The sequence below is a fragment of the Camelus ferus genome, chromosome 27 (assembly GCF_009834535.1).
Source record: "Camelus ferus isolate YT-003-E chromosome 27, BCGSAC_Cfer_1.0, whole genome shotgun sequence".
NCBI classification, from domain to species: domain Eukaryota; kingdom Metazoa; phylum Chordata; class Mammalia; order Artiodactyla; family Camelidae; genus Camelus; species Camelus ferus.
Genome location: NC_045722.1, coordinates 27,123,510 through 27,143,306, shown reverse-complemented (window position 1 = coordinate 27,143,306; position 19,797 = coordinate 27,123,510). Strand labels below are relative to the sequence as shown.

The window sequence follows — 19,797 nt, the reverse complement described above, 5'->3', positions numbered from 1 at the left end:
TTCCTTTTCTCTTACCAGATTTCTGGCGTCTTTATCTTTTGAAGAGGGCGATGTTCTCTCAGAGTTCTGCAGGTCCTCTGGTTGGCTGAGTGGGTCTGTAGCTGTGGGTCTTGGTGCATTTGTGGAAGAGGGTGACCTGCGATCGTCCTTCTACTCCACCATCTTCTGTAGGAATCCCTATGCTCTGCTTTTGATTACTTTGGATTTTTCAATACATTTTTGGTTGGATTTGCATTTATCTAATACCTAGATATTAGAAGTTGAGCATCTTTTCATATGCAGTTTAAAAAACAGTGACAGTAACAAATACTAGTGATGTAATAGAAAAGAACAAAGCTGAGTCCACATTAGATCTGTTCCTTTTCCTTTAACCCTGTGCCCTGTTCTCTAGGCTTGGTCTTGTCAGCTCTGCACCTTTTGTGAGACAATGTTTCCTGTAGCCTGAAATAAACAGGAGAGTCTGTTCTCAAGGCTCTGACCTTTAAGGATATTAACACTTCTGTACCCCAATAAAGGTAACAAGCTACAGAATAGAAAATAATATTTGTTTTGTTGGAGGTTTCGCAGGGGCACCATGACCTGACCCACGTGGACAGCTGAAGGAACAAAGAATTCATACAGCAAGAAGTTTGCAACAGCCAACCACAAGCCCCGCCCTATTTTTTTTTTTTTTTTTTTTGTATACAAGGAGTCTGTACTTTGGGGGAGGGTGGTTCTCCATGAAATTAGTATGCTATTCTCTAGGTCTGCCAGCTTTCCAAATAAAGTCACTACTACTTTGCCACAACACCTTGTCTTTCGATTTACTGGCCTGTCATGCAGCTAGCAGTTTGGGACTTGGTAACAGTTTCAGACATAGAGCAAAGTGATTCAGTTACACATACAAATACATATATACTTCTCTTCAGATTTTTCCCATTATATGTCATTACAAGAAGTTAAATATAGGTCCCTGTGCTCTACAAGTAGGACCTTGTTGTTTATGTATTTTATAGAGTCATGTGTATCTGTTAATCCAAAATTCCTAATTCATCCCTCCCGAACCCTGTGTCCTTTGGTAATCATGTTTTATTTTCTGTGTGCATCAGGCATTTTTAGAAGCAGATTCTGGTGAGTTATAGGCGATGTACATTTAAAATTCTGGTAGATACTTGCCAAATGGCTCTTCAAAAAAGACCATACTACTGTACACACCCACCATCAGCATTTGGTGAGAATGCCCTGCCAACACTGTACATTATTAACCTTTTCCATTTTTGACAATCTGAGAGGTCAGATTCTCACCATTGCTTTAATTTGCCTTCATTAGGATTGGAGTTGGGTATCTCTCTGCCTCCCCCTCCCAGAACACAAACACATCCTCATTCACTGGAAAAATACACATACAGAAAAAACAAATTTCTACTGTATAGCACAGGGAATTATATTCAATATTTTGTAGTAACCTATAATGAAAAAATATGAAAAGGAATATACATATGTACGTGTATGACTGAAACATTAGGCTGTGCACCAGAAACTGGTAACATTGTAAACTGGTTAAACTTCAATTACAATTTTTTAATTAAAAAAAGAAAATGCACATACAGAAAGGTGCACAAAGCTTTATTTTGTGCGTGTGTGTGTGTGTGTGTGTGTATCTATTAATGAATAGATACAAAGCAAACATTTGGGCAACCATCACTCAGGTCAAGAAACAGCACATGGAATGTGACCAGCCCCCCAAAGCACACCCTGCCCCCAAGCTCCTCTCTGATCATAGCCTCTCCCTCCTGCAGAGGTAACCACTGTCTTGTGATGAGTATTTCATGCTTTCATTTATGGCTTTAGCATCTGAATATGCACACCCAAATCATATAGTCTATTTTGGCCTGTACTTGAATTTTCTATGGATGGAATCATATTGCAAATGCCCTTTGGGGCTGGACTTCTCTTGCCTCATGTTGTGTTTTTGAGATCCATACCTTGTTGCATGGTGATCGAGTTTCATTTCACACCATTAAAAATAACTTCAAATTCTCTCTCTATACTGGGGGCTGGGGGTCTTCTCTCTCTCCCCCTTGAATGTTTCACTGGTGCTGTAAAATCTCCCCACATTTCTAGGGAGAAAGGTCAAGAAGGTGGGAAGAGTTTGGGAACTGGGAAGAAGCTGAGGCTTAGAGAAGCCACACAGCCAGCAGGTGCCAGCCCAGATTCACATCTATGACTGTCTGACACCAGAGTCCAGGCTCACTGCCCCATCCCAAAGAGATGAAGCAGCTTTATACAGACCAAAATCATCCAGGGTGACCCAGGCTCTGTACAGGGCACACCCTGGACAGTGAGGGCTGTAGGGATGCAGAAGATAGAGTTCTGGGAAGGCTTCCTGGAGGGGGCAGCAGTTGACCTTTGCTCTAACCCTACTTCCTCCCCAACGCCTCTTCCCCTAGCCCAGGGTGGGGGGCACCAGATGCTCTCACCTCTGGACAGTGTCTTCTTGGAAATGACTTGTTTGCCTGGCCCCAGATGGGTCCTGAGACAGGTTAGAAGGTGGAGGCCATGGGCCTGTGCTGGGCTCCAGGGAACCCTGTCATGACTTACCCTCTGCCCTCCTCTTGCAGACACAGCCCTGGACTGCGACCTGAACTGTGAAGTCAGGCAGGATAGGGGCTTTGTGGACAAGGCAGGGGATCTGTGGCTGGACCCAGAAAAGGGGATGGAGTTTGGAGCTGCTCTAGGCTGGGTTAAAAGGGATGAGGCCCCTCAGGTGTCCCCCTGCCTCCCAGCTGATGCCGAGGTCAGGGGGGCCAAAGAGGAACCAGGCATGGCTGGGGGTCTTTCACTGGGAGAAAAATCATCACCAAGAATTTTCAAGCACACAGGTGCATAAATCTTCTTTGAAGGGAAAAGTCTTTCTGGATTTTCAGTCTAAACTGGGGGTCAGCAAACATTTTCTGCAAGAGCAAGCTAGTGAATATTTCAGGCTTTGAGAGCCATTCTATCTCTGCTGAATGATTCTGCCACTGTGGGATAAGAGAGCTGTAGGCAACATGGAAACAAAGGGATGTGACAGTGTTCCAATAAAACTTTACTTAGAAAAACAGGCAGTGGCTGAGCCAACTGTGGCCCATGGGCAGTAGTAATGTCAACCCCATAACCTAGGTGAAAAGGGAAATCTACCAAGGATGAAACTAAGAGCTTTGGACTGAATTGTGGTGGCACTTGGATGCATTGGGAGCTCAGAGAAGGGTCAAGATGGGTTTTGTGAGCAAGGAAGACTCATTTGAAGTCCACTTGAGCTGGGCTCCAAAGCGATGCCAGAGGGAGGACATTCCAGGTGCGGGGACAGCAAGGAACAAGACCTGGAAGGAGGAATGGATCTTACAGTCAGGAAGTTGCCTAGGGAAAGAGGATGTTGGCTGGAGACGTAACACGGACATCCATGAAAGACAGCTGTGTAGTTAGACTTGACTGTGTGGGCACTAGGGAGCCATTTCCATTTCTTGAGCAGGAGTGGACCTATCCTCAGAGGGTGGGGTGAAGATGAACAGATGGGGTTCAGAGGCTGGCCAGGGGGACACTGAGGAGGGGTGCTGGTTGGTCTGGGACCTCACCACCAGCTCTGCTCTGCCGTTGGCAGCAGAAGTGGGTCTGGGGGCTTGGTGGGTTTGGAGCCATCCTGCTGATGATCTGTGACAGGGACAATCTGCACTGTGATGACCAGGATAACTGAGAAGCACGTGCACTGCCTGCAAGGAGAGGGGGCAACGGGGAAGCTTGTGGTCCTGGACTTTCAGCATCACTGCTCAGCTACCCTGCAGGGATTCTGACCCACATGAGTGGCTCTGAAGGCAGAGCTCAGGGCCAGAGTTTCAGCTCCTGATACACTGTGATGTTCCTTCAAACCTACCTCAGACTGGCAGCTGGTCCTCCCCAACATCCCCAGTGCCACCAGGCACACACACCAGGGCAGAGCTCTGGACATGAGCTGACTCCCCTTTCTCCCCCTCTAGGGGAGTGGAGAATGCTGACATGACTTAAGTGCCTACTGTGAGCTGGGCCCTTTCCCAGAACTCTGACTATTCAAGCCGGAGGGCAGCATCTCCTCACTTCAGAGGTGAGGCTGCTGAGGCCACTGGAGGCACTCCGCCAGTCTGCAGCAGATCCAAGCTTTCCTAATTCCAGCACCAAATCCGGCCTCCTCCCTGAGTGCTCTAAGTTCCTTGGCCCTAAGGATCTCAGGGGCTGAGGAGGGTGGTCCGGGGGGGTCCTCAGTTCCTCTCCCCCACTTTTGGCCAAGATCCAAGCAATTGCCTGCGGCGAACATCATTGCTGGGGCTTGGCACATGGGGTCTAATAACCACAGGATTTAGGGGCTCCCAGGACTGAGGGGGGTGTGGCCCCTACAAGCTCCTGAACCTTCTGGCTGAGATGAGCACATCAGAGCCAGAGAGCTGAGGGACCCACAGCAGGAGGGAATGTCCGTGTGGAGAGCCGGGGGACACAGGGGCTTTGCTGTCTCTGCCCGGAATTTCTTTCTCATCACCCGCATCTTCAGCCTCACCTCTGGCAGGTACTGGGTGCCTGCTGTGGGCCAGGCACCATGACAGGCATGTCACGTGGTCCTTTCATCCTCATAGCCTGAAATTAACACTTTGGAAACGTTATCATCCCCACTCTATAGCTAAGGAAACTGAAGCCCGGTGAGAACAGCAACTGAATTCCAGGGATGTCCTCGCCTGGTGGGTTCTGAATCCCAGCGCAGGCTGACTCCTGAGCTCTGCACTGACTCCCTCCACTAACAGGAACTGGGAGTCCTTGGGCAGTTCCTGTGGGATCAGTCTTCTATGTGGATTATTTCAGAGCTGCACGCCCATCCTCTGAGGTAGGGACCTGTGTGATCCCCATTTTGCAGGTGAGGAAACTGAGGGAGCTCAGAAAGTTGAAGGGCCTTGGCCAAGGTCACAGAATCCACATTTCCTGGGCTCAAGTTGAGACTTATCTGAATCCCAGCTTGAAGAGAGAATCCCTAAAGCCTGCCCCATCCAAACCCCTCATCTTATGGCTGGTGAAATGGAGACCCAAAGGGGAGCGGAGGCTCGCCCAGACCCCACAGTGGTCGTCGGCAGCAACGGGACGCAGGTCTCCATGGAGTCCCTCACATATAGTTTCCATTTTACAGATGGGGCAATTGAGGCGTGGAAAAATAAATGGCACAGAGAAGGCTAAAGGAAGAGTCAGGGTGGTAAACCCAACTTTAGCACACAGAGATTCCCGAGACCCACTCCCCTCCCTGCCAGATCCCCCGAGACCTGTTTGGGGGCAGGGCTCTTGGCTTCAGCCAGCTTGACCCTGGGCCCATCTCTCTAAAATTTCAGATTTTCTGTCATTACAGCCATGATCCCCTGCCCCTGGTCTACGCGGTGCTCTACCTCACCTGTGTTGCTAAGTTGGGGTCTTGGCCAAGGGCAGTGTGAAATTGGTGCAGAATTAAGTATAGACCAAAGGAACAAATAGAGAACCAGGACGTAGAGCCAGGCTCATGTGATTGTCAGGTGACACTCAATGAACTTGGAGCCCCACATAACACCATAGTCAAAAATAAATTTCTCTAGTGGTTCCCAGTGGGGAGAGGGAAGGGGGCACAATGCAGGGGGAGGAGATTAAGAGGTATAAACTATTAGGTATAAAATAAGCTTCAAGGATGTACAAAGAATTCTGTCTTGCTGATGGTTTGAGCATAAACTCACAATGTGGCCCAGTCTGTGTGCCAAGAGCTGAACACTGTGTGCTTTCAATGTGTGTTGCTGCTTTAAATGTGCACCTGTATTTTACCAACGAGCAGTGAAGGGGACCATGCCTCAGCCTGGGGTGCTGTCACAGTGACTCTTGACCCAGAGCAGCAGGACCAGATGGCTTCTCAGGTCTCCACCCCACCTTGGGATTCTAAGCCCTGAGCCTGAGCCCCAATGAGCATCGCTGACAAGGCAGGAGGCAGGATGCTCAATACAGTGCTCTGTAAAGTGCTTTGGACATAAACTAAGTTGAAAACAAAGGCCCCTTGCTGACTCCATCAAAAGAGGGGCTCAGACCCTCTCCTAGCCCATTGGATAATGTGTGGGACTCTAAGCACCACAGGTCCCCAGCCTGGGCTCTCAGATGAGGTGCCAGCTTCTGAAAGCTGGCCCACAGAAATCAGAAAATCAGAGGGTCACAATGACCCAGGCCTCCCCAGTCCCGGCCTCACATGTTTTCAGTTTTACCAGGTACTCCCTCCACAAGCATTACCTTTGGCCTGGACGTAGGACACAGGATCAGTCCACAATCCATTGCAGAGAGAGAGGTGGCCTGGATCCAGGCCGTGAAGCTCCCCTGGTGAGCCGGCTCAGCTTGGCCCCTGCACACTTCCTGTGCTTCTGTCAAGACACACATTCCCGCTGATCCTGGGGAAATAAAACACGTGTGTCAGTTTCCCACCAACATGTGAGGAACAGGCAACTTCCCACCTAACAATGACCCCGATTTGTAGTAAAAGGGGAAAAACCAAGCCTTACACCGTGGCAGCCCTCTAACTCAGCACACTCAGGCTAACCAAACCTTATCTTTTTAATCAAAAAGAGTTCCAGAAAGATTAAATCATTAAGCTGAATCTAGTCTAGATTGAAAAATCATTTTCTGCAACAAAGTAGTGTCTTGAGGGTGAGAATAAGCCAGCTCCTGGCACACTCTGAGAATTCCTCAAGGAGCATGGAATGGGTAGAAAGATCTAAATCCTCACTGACTTACCTCCTTATTTTATTGTTTAAAGTCCTAAGCTAACCAGGAGGTGCTCCGTGTCACAGTCTAACTTCCACTATCACCTGTGATGGGAACACACTCAGACACGGGCCACTGCCCCCGTCTTACCTTGATGTGTGATCCATGTTTTATTTCATACATTAGAATCATGCCATAGGGATTCCCAGGTTCTGGCCACTTTAAAAAGATGGAGCTCTCAGGCCTTGGCTCCCAGGTCACCGGTCCAGGAATGTCATCTGCTCCTTCTGTGCAACAACTAAAACAAGTGATAAAGCTGGATTCTGGTTCCCAGGGAGGGACAAAGAAACACTGGGCTAACCTAAGAGTACCCCCTGCTCCCAGCATGCAGGATTGCGGGCAGCAGCCACATCAATGCCTCCTGACTGGACGTGTGCCCACAGCAGGGGTTTTAGGAATTGAAGGAATCTAGTGACCTGTCAACCTAGTGACCCAGCAATCTGGTCTCCCTTGCCCCAGCCCCACCTGTCCCCCTCAAAGGAAAGCCTACTATCAAGTATAGGAGGAAAATCTTGGCCACCTGAGTCCCTTCTCTCTGGTACTCAGCATCTACCTGATGACATCAAAGCCAAGCAGCGTTGAAATGGTGCTGAGAGAGCAGGAACAGCCACCCCCAGCCGCCAGGCCAGGACATGGGCCCTCGCACTCCTGCTTCCACACATAGCAGATGTGATTTCTGTGCAGGCAAGGACTGTCCATGAGCTCACCTGCAGGAAGCTGCTGGGAAGCTGGTCCATCAGGCACTCCTCCAGCTGCCGGTGAAGCTGGGGTGCTCACTCCCTTGTTTTTGCTGCTTAAACCAGTACACCAAGTGGTGAGCAGAAGTCACTGCAAGTTCCAGCTGGGAAAGACTTGAGCCATCAGCTGGGCCGTGTCTCTCTGGGGAGGGGAGGAGACGGAGTCCAGGGAGGCTGGCAGCTGCACGCAGGCACCAGAATCGTGCCCAGGAGGCCCCACTCCCAGGCTGCAGTTACCCTGTGCTCTGCATACCTGCCAACTCCACAGGGAAGCGGATGGGGCAGTTGCCCATCCTTAAAGGTGAGTGGGTGTCTAGGCTGAGCCACAGGCATCTTCTAACTTACAAGGGGAAGGTGAAGGCCAAACAAGGAGGACCAAAGGCTGCTCCAGGAGCTGACCTGGAGGATTGCTCTGATTGCGCTAATAGAGACAGCTAACTCGGGACTCCGCTGCATCTCTGAGAACTCAGGAGGGACCCAGCGAACCCCCTGCACACATGAGGGTAAGGGGCTATGGGAATGTAAAACATGAACCAACCAGAAGGAAAAGAGCTGACCCTGACTCGAGCTCCCTGCTCTTGGGTACTCTGTGTGGAGAGAATGGGAGTGGGGAGAGGTGTCACTATGAAAGAACTCTACCCCTCAGGCTGCTGGGCTGCCTAGCTGCCTGCAGATGATCACCTGTTTTTAATAAACATGATTGAGACTAAGGTGTCGGCCTCCATGTCTGTAATTCATGACCTTCTCCCCTCGGTGGTGAGTGAGTCGGGAAGGGTGTGAGCAGGACTGCACCACACCTGCAGGCATGGTTCTCTCAAAGACAAAGTTGGAGGCACTGCAGCCCAACTTCTCAGCCTCATGGTTACAGCTGTGGGTATTGATGCAAGTACAAAACAAAAAGCCAGAGGTTAGAGATTACAGTTCTCTCCTTGTCCATTCTGCTTTCAAAGAAATGGTACTCCATCTTGAGCTCTTCTGGGTCTGTGGTGTTTAGGTGTCCACCACCATGGTGTTCCTGTTTCAGCTGGGTACGGTGGTGCTGGCGAGCTGCATGGCCTCCCTCTGCTTCCTTTTGGGTCTGCAAGGAGAGAAACTTGGCTTATACATGAGGGGCTGCCCCTCTTGTCTCTTCTATGACTTAGGTTACAGTAAGAGGAAGAAAAGAAAAATCTTAACCTTGGAATAAAAGGAGCTATTCAGGTGCATTGGATGAGAACCAACAAATAACACAGGGATTCCCCTCCTCAATTTTTACTATGCTTTCTCTGCACTGCAAACCTCAGACTCCCCAAGCACACTGCCTCCCAGCTTGGCAGTGGTTTCTCAATGGTTCCCAGAGGCAAACTAATGCCCAGCCCCCAGCTCAGCAGCACCATGGCTGCTACATCAGAATGTCAGTGCCATCTGCTCCACAGACCAATGGTGTGGGGTGCAGGCCCAGAGAGGCAAGCAGAGGGGGCTCCTAGGCCTGTGGTGGTGGCTTTTCTGACCCCCTGTGACTGTGGAATAAAAGGAAAGATGCCAGCAGCCAGCACTCACTTGGACCCCCAGGTCCTTCTTCTCTGAGAGGGGACTGTCTATGTTTGTCACAGCCCTGGAGGTCTTTTCCTCCCTCTGCCTCCACTTAGTGGTGACCACCTGTGGTCCTCCCCAAGGCCCTGCCCATGACACGGGCAGCATCCCTTGCCATAGGTCTCAGTAGGGCTTAGAAGGGCAGGACAGAAAAGGGACGGCCTGGAATCACCAGGGAAAGAACATCTTTATCCCAGATGCAGGTGAGACGCCCAGGAAGCTGGGGCGTGGCTCTCCCAATGCTGCTTCTGTGAGAGATGGCTCCCCCAAGAAACCTTAAAAGCAGGCTCCTAGCACTTACAGGGCCCAACAGAGACAGATCATGAGGGTAATGAGCACCCAAAACTGGCCACGGGCCCCACTGTATCCACTTTCCTGATGCTGGGGAAGGAAAGGCAAGAAAATGAGGCTGAGAGCTCCCCATCCTCACACTCGACAAACCAGCCTACCTCCCTGGAAGGGGAGGGCACAGGGAACCACACTTATTGCTAGGAAGAACTTTTTTGACACCAAGCAGAACAAATTTCCTGCCATCTCTTCAAAACCAACACAACACCCACTCGGGTCTACAAATAGAAGTTGCTTGGGTTTAACTCACCGCAAAATATTACTGGGTCAAAACCCCTCCCACGGCCCAATCCCATTTACCTAGGATGACACCATGAGCTCACTCAACAGTATTTATTTGCAAACACCACACTCCCAGAGGCCTCAGAGCAGTTGACAGGGGCTGGGGAGCTAGGCCACAGAGGACACCATCGGGAAGGCAGGGGGCAGGCAGAATGGGTCATCCCCCATTCTCTGTAAGCAGCTCACCTCCCAACAGCATGACCAGTGGCAAACATCACCCCCAGCTTTCCCCTCTCCCACCCACCTGGACAACTTACTCTGAGCAGAAAACCTTTTGACTCTTCAACATTTGTTGACATTTCAGTCACTTAAACCAAACCACCTGACTTAAGGTATAAATGCAGTGATCAGTGACAGGCATTCCCCCAGATACGGATGTGAGAGAGCAGCTCGTGAGCCCTGGCTGCTGGCCTGCTTCAGGACACATGGGACACGCTGGACAGCACATAACACACTAAACCTGACTTGACGGGCTTTAAGCTCCCAGACAAACTGTACTTAGAATGAACTGAAGGAAATAAAAATTGTCTTTGGACAATCTGGTTGTAAAACAGAAAACCTCCCTTTATGATTTTTTTCAGTCAATTCTGTTACCCTGAATGCTCCTTCTATCTGAATTCTGTCAGAAACTATGCAGACATCAGATGCAAGCCTCAGTAGGAGTCTTGAAAAACACACACATGAGGTTCTTACCAATTGTGGCCCCTCCATGAGCAAACCACAGTATTACATCTGTCCTATGGAAAGAGAGACCAGAAAGTGGGACTAGATTTCAGAGAGAGGCCACCAGGCTGGCAGGGTGGACACACTGCACTGAGCAGGGGAACCTGGCACAGAGGAAACCTATTCTGAAATCAACATGAATATGAGGCATTCATAGTATCTGTGTCACCCACAGCTCGGCCCTCACACCACTTTATCTTGTGATCCACATCTGATGAGGAAAAAAGGCACCGCCTTGTAACCATAAACAGAAAGGTACAGGGATTTTTAGCAAAACCTTTCCAGAGCCTGGACTCACAACCTGAACCTTGTGCAGGTTGGGGGGACAAGACAGCAACATAACCAGCCACCTCTGATGCAGAATAAATGGACTGCTCCTGCCCAGCCTGCCTGGGACACTCGAAACCCATCCTCTTCTGTGCCCACAGGAAGTAACACCGGCCGAGCCTCTGGGGGCATGGGGGGATGGACGGTGCTGAGAACCGATGCCGGGAACGGAAAGAGCCCTGGAGTGTGGGAAAGGAGGGCCAAGCCCCAAGTGGATCATTAATGAATTCAGATGGTGGGCAAGCCACTGAACCTGGGTTCTAGTTTTGAAACATCTCTGAGCTCTTTTCCACCCCTCAAACTTTCTGACTCTTGGAACCACACGTGACATACAGATACCTGGACTAACACATGAGCCACAGCCCTATCATCCCTCAGTGAGCAGATGTCACCAGCGGTGTGTAGGGCTGGAGGCTCCAGGGTTTTACCTGTGGGAGAGGAGGGCGTGGGCAGAAGGGGGCTGAGCAACAAGAGCCTCATTCTGCAGAGGAAATACTGTCTCTGGTTCTAAAAGGTCTTCATTTCCTGTTTTAATGATTTTTCAAAGCAAGATGTCTATCTTTAATTATTAAACAAATATCAGGAGGGTCACTTGACAGAAAAGAAAAGTCTCTTTCAAACCGTTCGTTGCTCCAAACTCGGCTAGCGTTTAAGGGCAGAGCAACTGCAGAATAAGCAGAAGCTCAGGGCCGCTGGTGCCCCCCAGCTCGGGGGCAGGCAGATGAGTGATCCCTGGAAAACAGGCGGGCAGTAGGCCGGCAGCTGGGGTGCCGTGGGCGGCTGGGGACATGGGCTCATAGAGACAAGGCTGGTCTGAAATCCTGCTCCTCTGCTCAGATTTCAGGCATGAGGTTGTTTTAAAACTCTGCTCAAAAAACAGTGTGGAGATTCCTCAAAAGACTAGGAATAGACTTACCATATGACCCAGGAATCCCACTCCTGGGCTTATATCCAGAAGAACCCTACTTCAGGATGACACCTGCACCCCAATGTTCATAGCAGCACTATTTACAATAGCCAAAACATGGAAACAGCCTAAATGTCCATCAACAGGTGACTGGATAAAGAAGATGTGGTATATTTATACAATGGCCATAAAATCTGACAACATAACACCATTTGCAGCAACAAATGATGCTCCTGGAGAATGTCATTCTAAGTGAAGTAAGCCAGGAAGAGAAAGAAAAATACCATATGAGATCGCTTATATGTGGAATCTAAAAAAATAAAACCAAAACAAAAACCAAAAAACAAAAAAAAAGCATGAATACAAAACAGAAATAGACTCATAGACATAGAATACAAACTTGTGGTTGCCAAGGGGGCGGAGGGTGGGAAGGGATAGACGGGATTTCAAAATTGTAGAATAGATAAACAAGATTATACTGTATAGCACAGGGAAATATACACAAAATCTTATGGTAACTCACAAAGAAAAAATGTGACAATGAATATATATATGTTCCTGTATAACTGAAAAATTGTGCTGAACACTGGAATTTGACACAACATTGTAAAATGATTATAAATCAATAAAAAATATTAAAAAAAAAAAACCTCTGCTCAATAATCTTTCAGGAAGAAAAGGAGCCATCAGCCACCACTCCTTTTCCATCTCCTTCCCTAGACATCAATCACAAGGTCTCCCTACTGAATGTCCCTCCACCTTTCTCTTTTTTTTAACTAATTTTTGTTGTGGTAAAATAAAGTTTTAAGGAAAAAACTAACAAAATTTTGTCATTTTAACCTCTTTTAGGTGCATAATTCACTGTCACTGATTATTCATAATGCTGTGCAATCATCACCACCATTTCTAAAATTTTTCATCCCTCCAAACAGAAGTCCTACACATATTAAGGAATAACTCCCCTGTCCCCTCCCCTAGCCCTGGTAACCACTAACTCACTTTCTGTTTGCTATGAACTTGCCTGTTCTAGATATTTCATATCCATGGACTCCTACGATACCTGGCTGCTTTGACTCAGCATGTTCTCAAGTTTCATCCAGGCTTCAGAATCTCATTCCTTTTCTTGGTTAAATAATATTCCAGTGCCCAGAAAGGCCACACTTGTTCATCCACTCAGCTGCTGGAGGACATGTGGGTTGTTGCCAGCTTTTGGCTATGTGAATAATGCTGCCTTGAACATGGACCTTCCTCCACAGTGGAGCAGACAGATGCTCAGGGGCAGGAGCTGCTTGCTTTTAAAGGCTGTCTTTTATGCTGCTTCCCAAACCTGCTTGTCAAGGGTGCCCGTGGCACCTGGTTATGCTTTGAAGTTGGGCTCCTTTCAAAACTGATTCTGATTTTTCTCACCCAGCTCCCTTCCTCCTCATCCCCTCAGAGGCCACAGGAGGGGTGGGAAAGGCCTAAATCCTGGCTCCTCTGCTCATGGGTTTCTGCAAGTGTGGTCTGGTGGTTTCTGCTCTCTGAGCCCTTGGGCTGTTTGCACTGGGCTGAGGGTCAGCTGCACCTGTCACCTGTCACACAGACAGCCTGCCCCCACCCCACCCCAGGGCAGGCTTCAGGCTCTGAGGACCTTCCTTTGTACAGAAATCACACCCAGCCAAGCCCACAGCCTCTACTTTGTTCCTCCTCCATGGCCACTGGTTCTCACTTTGAGGCTGCTGACCTAAAAACACCAGGGTGGTGAGACAGCACCAGACTCCACCTGGAGTCATCCTCAGAGGGCAGGTACTGGGCATGAAGATGGCATTGTGCAGGGAAATCTTGAAGACCTTGCAGCCCTCAGCCTCCTCTTTCTCGGCCTGCTTCTCAGCCTTGGTTTTGGGACAAGTGCAGCACGGCCCTTTCTCACCACCACACAGTTTGGTCTTGAGATTCTCCATCACCTCCTCGCCATTGATGGTGCCATCAGCATACTTCCTGATGGGGATTTCATCTGCTTGGAAAAGAGGAGCCCAAGGAGAGGCCAGGATTGCAAAAGCTGGTGGGGAAAAGGAGGGGCTGTCTGCACTGGTAATTGCCACCACCGCTGGGTCCCCACCGAGGGCTGGCCTGCTCCCTGAGTACACGCGGTGTTGGGGCTGGGATCTCACCTTTGGAGCAGTAGTTGTGCAGTGAAGGCAGCTGTCCTGAGGCTGGTGCCACCACCGCACAATGTAGTAACTCAGGCTGCTGTTGGGCAGAGAGGGCGGGTTCCAGCTCACCATCAACTGGAGGAGGAGCTTGATGCTGAGAGAACATCCAGGGGAGTGGAAGGACCTGGAAAGGGGAACACAGGGCATTTCAGAAAAGGGTCTTCCCGGCTGTCAGGTATGTGATGCAAACCCACGTGAAGCCAGAAGTTTGACCCAGACAGGAAAACAGCAGTGAACCCTGAAACAAACAATGAACACTCAACTTTTTTTGAGGTCGTATTAATCCCCCTTTACAGTATCTGTTCTCAGACTACCTCTGTGGTAACGAACATCACTGAGCTGCAAATGGAACAAGGTGGTGGGGGCTCGGCCAGGGGTGGAAAGGAAGGCTTAGATGCTACAATTAACTCAAACACCGGCTTTTCCTTCATGTATGACAACTGCCATCCTCCAGAACACTTAACTCCAGCAGTCTTAGCAAAAGGTAAAACTGACCAACTTGTATTTCATGAGATTTAAGAGTTTAAAGTATTAAAGCCAACATTTTAGTCCCGAAGGGTCAGCTGTCTAGAAACTGTAACATAATGTCTCATACCAAAGCTCTTGTTTCCCCATCGTTGTCTCCAAGTAGCCTGTCTATGTTAACTGACTGCCCAAATTCAGTTGTAAGCAGCTCCCTCAGTCTTTGAAGGGCCCACATCCTGTGACTAGCAGCTGAAATTAGTGGACAGGGAGGGTCAGAGGATGACCATGGTTCCCATGGAGCAGGACAGACCTGGAAGCACATGTGCCATTACCTAAGGTGCTCAGCTGTGCACAGGCCACCAGAGATGTCGCCAGGCAGGGGATGGTGCTTCTGTTTGAGGCAAGGTTGAGCCGAAAGTCCAACAGACACATCAGCAAGTCCACCGATGGACAGGAGAGGATGCAGTGATCAGAAAGGAGGTCTTTAGGGCCTAAAGAAGGAGCATTATGCTGTACACCAAAAATTGACACAACATTGTAAACCAACTACACTTCAATAAAAACATACATATATAAAAAAAGAAAAAGCACAATAAACGTCCCCCTGTTGGACCAGGCGAAGGCTCCCCGACAAGGAGTCTTGCTCAGTCCAACCAGCAAGGGGTGGACCCGTAGTTAGAGAGGGGTCCAGGGGCCTGTCACTGTCAAGGTCACATAGGTACATTCTGTACACTGACATTTTACCGTGAAATTCAAACGGCTTAAGAGCAACAACCAGCAAGAGCAGAAAAACACTGGGTGAGGAGGGGGGCTGACACTCTGGTAGCTGCACAGCAGAGGTGGCTCACTGCAGCTCTGACCCTTGCCGTCGTGGGGCCTGGGCAGTGCTGGTTCCCCACACAACAGGAGAAGGTGGCCCATAAGGCACTCAGTGGGAACACTGTGAGTGTCCACCCTCTGGGGTCAGCAAGACCTGGTGGCTGGAGGCTGGGCCCCTCCTTACCCATGGCTGGTGTGATGGGGTAGATGATGAAGAGCCAGCCCCACCCGTTCATAGACCCATCACTGATGAACTTCAACTTCAGCACGTTCCCTGGGATGCACAGCTCCCTGGACCAGTCGGACCACTCCCAGCCTGGTGGAGTGAAGAACGCTGGTGTTGGGTTCACCCACCATCAGACCAACATCAACTTCTTTAGACCCAGAATCATTTGCGCCCAGTCTGGAGCACAGCTGGCTCCTCCAGCTCACTCCTCACGTGCATTCACACTGTGCCCTGACACACCCTGCACCAAGCAGTGGGGAAGCGGAGGGCAGGCAGGCAACGCCCCAAGGGAGATGCTCACATGCACCCATGATGCCATGTGAGGTGCCCGCAGAGCCAGCCTCTGCCCACAGCCAGGTCAGGGGCCACGGGGAGGACTTCCTGGGGAAGGTCTGACATGACAGTTATTCTCAGGCAATGGATGAGAAAGCCCCAGCCTTCCCCAAAGAGGGTGCAAGTATGCAAAGGCACAGGGGCAGCTCAGCATGAAAGGGCCACCTTCGGGAGGATGGAGCAGTCCAGCCACAGCCTGGAGCCTGGGTGCCATGGGGAGCAGACAGACAGGGCTGCAGTGCTCCACCCCAACCAGGCTTCTACTTAGAAGGGCCACCAGGCAGCGGGCTGGGAGTGGCTTGGAAGGGATCAGGCTGGAAGCAGAGAAACTGGGCACATCTCCCAACATAACTAAAACCACATTGACATTTGTCGAAATGCTGGAAAGAAAGCCATGCTTACCTGTGACCACATCCTTCAGCCGAAGTGAAGTCTTGTGAGGAAAACTTCACTGGGACTCAGCCAGGCTGATCATTTACACTCAGGCTGTGGCTGCCTCTGCTACAAAGGCAGAGGGGAGTAGTTATGCCAGGAAACGTTAGCGGACAGTTGCTCTAGACAAGGATTAAAAAAAGTCTGAAGAGATCACAAGCGCATACTAATACCTGCACTGATGACTCTAAAAAGCCCAGTGAGAGTGCACTTAACAAGCCCTGGTACAAAGGGACTCACCCCTGCTCAGCCTCAGGGAGCCCATCAGCAGAGCAGGGAGAGGCCCACAGGTGACCACTCCCATCTGCTCCAGCGCTCTGGCCTCCCCATGTATAGAGTGCACACTCTGTGTGAAGCCCAAGCCCTCACAGCATCAATTAAAAAACAAATGCCCTTATGAAGCTCTGTAGCACTGAGCCTGGCCCTCCCACACTCTTTCCAGCACCATCTCCACTGTCTGGGTAAGGCCGGCCTCCTGGATGGCCTGTGCCCCAAACAAGGACCTGCTCTCACACCGGTCACCCAGGAGTCCCACCCATCAGGGGTGAGTGAGGTACAAACATCACTTGGATAATGATCTTTCTGAAAGTACTGGCAGACGAAATCTGCTAAATTTTGTGGGTAATCATGTATTGTCCCTTCCTGAAGTCTCACGTGAGAATGAAGTGGTAACACTGTTCACTGATCACTGTTCTGTTCTACAAAGGCACTTCAACCTCCCCTCCCACCTGACCACACGGAGATAATCCAGTTGACTGCCATCCATGACTGTGAGAGGGTCATGGCGCCGCTCTGTTGAGCACTGCTGGTCAAACTCCACCCTGAGGCCTTCTGCACCTGCAGGATGAATGAGTAGGACTGCTCCCAACCAGCACAGCACAGGTCAGGCCCAAATTCGTGACATACAGCACAGAAGCAGTGAGACTAACATGATGCCTGACAGCTAATGAAGAGTAGAACATCAGGAAGAACTAACCTCAAAAAATAAGAACTTAAGATTGACTCCTGCTGCCCCCAGCACTGCCTCCCACAGAAGAGTCCCGGTGGTGAGACCAGAAGACACTCTCACTGGGCCAGCTGGTCTGGGGGCCTCACTTCTGGGCAAGTTCTCATGCTGCAGCCCCAGCTGCAAGACCAAGCTTTATATCCTGCCCCCTCCACTTACAGAGCTATGTGAGATCACACCCCTCAAGCACTTAGCATTAGGTCTAGAGTCTTCTGCTGGACAAGTTAGGCTACAAAAGCATCGATGAAGGGCCAGATCTGGGTTATGGTGAAGAGAATAAGTTGGCAAATCCTCTCCCCACAAAACTATAAAACCATTCAGAATTGTAAGAAACAGTGATTCCAGGGCTCTTCAAATCAATTAAGGGCAAACAACAAAATGAGAAAAAGCTGCTGCCCTCAGGCAGGGACGGGGGAGCCTGTGGCATTCCTGCCTGGGGCAGGTCTACGTGACCTGGAGCACAGACTGGCCAGGACAGGCCCTGCCTCCAGGGGCGCTCACTGGTGCAGAGCAGGGCAGCACCCCAGCAGAGATCCTAGGAGTCAGAGGGCGCCCAGGGTGATGGAGAACATTTGGGAGAGCCTGCCTCTCTGCTAGCCTGAGGAGTGGTGGGACTAGGCAGGTCCAGACCTGAGAACTAGCCAGAGGTCTAACAGGAAGATCCTGGAAGTCAGGGAGCAGAGAAGGGCGCAGTGAGGACATCACGGTGGCCTGGATGACCCAGGGCACATGAACTCTGGAAAGTGGGAAGAGTCAGGTATACACACAGGAAAGCTGCCCAAACACTGACTTCCACTGCCCTCCCTGCCCCACCCCCACAGAGATCCATCCACAGAAGGGAAAATTCAGCAGGCTTGGGCACTACGCCAAACAGATAGGGAGCAAATCCCAGAGGATCAGACTAGAAAACAGAAATGAAAACAGAAAAGTGAAGTCATGACATCAGCAGCTATGAGACATCGGTGGGGAGATTTCAAAGACTAATTCCAGGCATGTTATAAAACAGTCCAAGAATTGTAGCAACATTTACAAATTAAAAAAAAAAAGTTCAGAATCCAGATGACACAACACAATCTAAAATGTCCAGTTTTCAATAAAAAATTATGAGCTTATTCAAAATCACTGGCAAGTGTGAGCCATACTCAGGAAGACAATCAGTGAACAGAAACTAACTCTGATGGGCCAGATGCTGGATCTAGTAGACAACAACTTCACAGCAGCTGTAATAAATATGTTCCAAGTGTTTGAGAAAATCAGAGAAAACATAATAACCAAGGAAAATAAGATAACAATGATTTAATGAAAAAAAGCAGGAAGGAAGTTTTGAGGGTGGAAAGTACAATGACCAAAATGAACAATTCAGCAGCTGGACAAAGCAGCAGCTCCTGAAATGGCAGAAAAAAAGAATCATACAACTTGAAGACAATGCAATGTCTGTCACTCTCTATCTGAAGAACAGGAGAAAAAAGACTGAATAAAAATAAGCAAAGTCTCAAATACCTGGGAGACAATATTAAGTATACAAACATACACATAATGGGAATTCTGCACCTCCCACCACAAAAAAAGAGGGAAGAGAAAAAAGGAGAAAAAGTGCTTGAATAGATACAGCTCCAAACCCCAAACTTGATGAAAAACATTAATCTGCAGCTCCAGAAACTAACCAATCCCAAGTAGGATAAGCACAGAGATCCACATCCCAGGCACATTAGACTGAATCTGTTGAAAACCAAAGACAAGGAGAAAAGCATGAAAGCCACAAGAGGGAAAAAACCCACAAAGTAAGATCATGACTTCTCCTGAGAAACAATGAATGCAGGAAGCCAGTGGGGTGACAAATTTAAAGTGATAAGAGGAAAAAAATTCTATCAACTAAGAATTGTATATTCAGCAAAACTATACTTCAGAAATGAAGGCAAAATAAAAACACCCCCAAATACACGCATACTAAGACATGTAAATCCACCCACATCTATATTTACATTAAATCTGAATAGCCTAAGCATCTCAACCAGAAGACAAACACTAGCAGGTTGGATTAAAAAAAAAAAAGCAAGATCTAACTAAAAGGTGCATAACAAGAGACAAACTTTACACTCAAAGACATAAAAGGTTGGAAATAAAAGGATAGAAAAAGATCTACCATGCAAACAACACGCATTAGGACAGCTGGAGTGTCTATACTAATACTACACAAAACAGAGTTTAAGACATGTTAATGGAGACAAACAGGGACATTTCACAGTGAAAAATGGGTCAAACATCAGGAATATATAACATTATATATTACAAAGATACACACACCTAATAACAAAGACCCAAAACACGTGAAGGGAAAACTGATAGAAATGTAAAAAGGAGACAAATCCACAATGACAGCTGGGACCTCAAAACCCAACTTTCAACAGCTGAGACAACAGTAGACAGAAAATCAGTAAAGATACAGATGATTTCAACAAGACCACCATACCACCTTGACCTCACAGATGTTTACAGAACACCCTCCTGTGTACCTCTTCAGCTGACTATTCATCTGTATCCTTTTTCATATACTTTATAATAAACTAGTAAACATAAGTAAATGTGTCTCTGAGTTCTGTGAGATGCTCTAGCAAGTTAATCTAACCCAAGGA

At 48.9% G+C, this 19,797-nt stretch overlaps 1 protein-coding gene and 1 long non-coding RNA gene across 2 annotated transcripts; both read right to left on the bottom strand.

Annotated features, from left to right (window-relative positions):
* Window positions 1-1,618: 1,618 nt before the first annotated feature.
* LOC116660240 lies at window positions 1,619-6,998 on the bottom strand. Its single transcript, XR_004315662.1, has 3 exons — window positions 6,886-6,998; window positions 6,268-6,422; window positions 1,619-3,341 (listed from the first exon to the last, which is right to left on the bottom strand). It is a non-coding gene; the product is annotated as an uncharacterized LOC116660240 (long non-coding RNA).
* Window positions 6,999-11,433: 4,435 nt separating this feature from the next.
* LOC116660253 (insulin-like growth factor 1 receptor) lies at window positions 11,434-14,031 on the bottom strand. Its single transcript, XM_032469123.1, has 3 exons — window positions 13,842-14,031; window positions 13,481-13,684; window positions 11,434-11,516 (listed from the first exon to the last, which is right to left on the bottom strand). The coding sequence occupies exons 1-3, from the start codon at window positions 13,987-13,989 to the stop codon at window positions 11,434-11,436; spliced, it is 435 nt and encodes a 144-aa protein (XP_032325014.1). The 5' UTR covers window positions 13,990-14,031.
* Window positions 14,032-19,797: the final 5,766 nt, after the last annotated feature.

Bases quoted from the DNA above. Each gene is read 5' to 3' on its own strand.
- LOC116660253 (XM_032469123.1), bottom strand. From the start codon at position 13,989: ATGTTCTCTCAGCATCAAGCTCCTCCTCCAGTTGATGGTGAGCTGGAA. The intron at 13,685-13,841 runs GTGAGATCCCAG...TTTTCCAAGCAG, and splicing joins GCACAACTACTGCTCCAAAG to ATGAAATCCCCATCAGGAAG. The intron at 11,517-13,480 runs GTACCTGCCCTC...CCTGTTTTCCAG, and splicing joins CAATGCCATCTTCATGCCCA to GGATCACTCATCTGCCTGCC.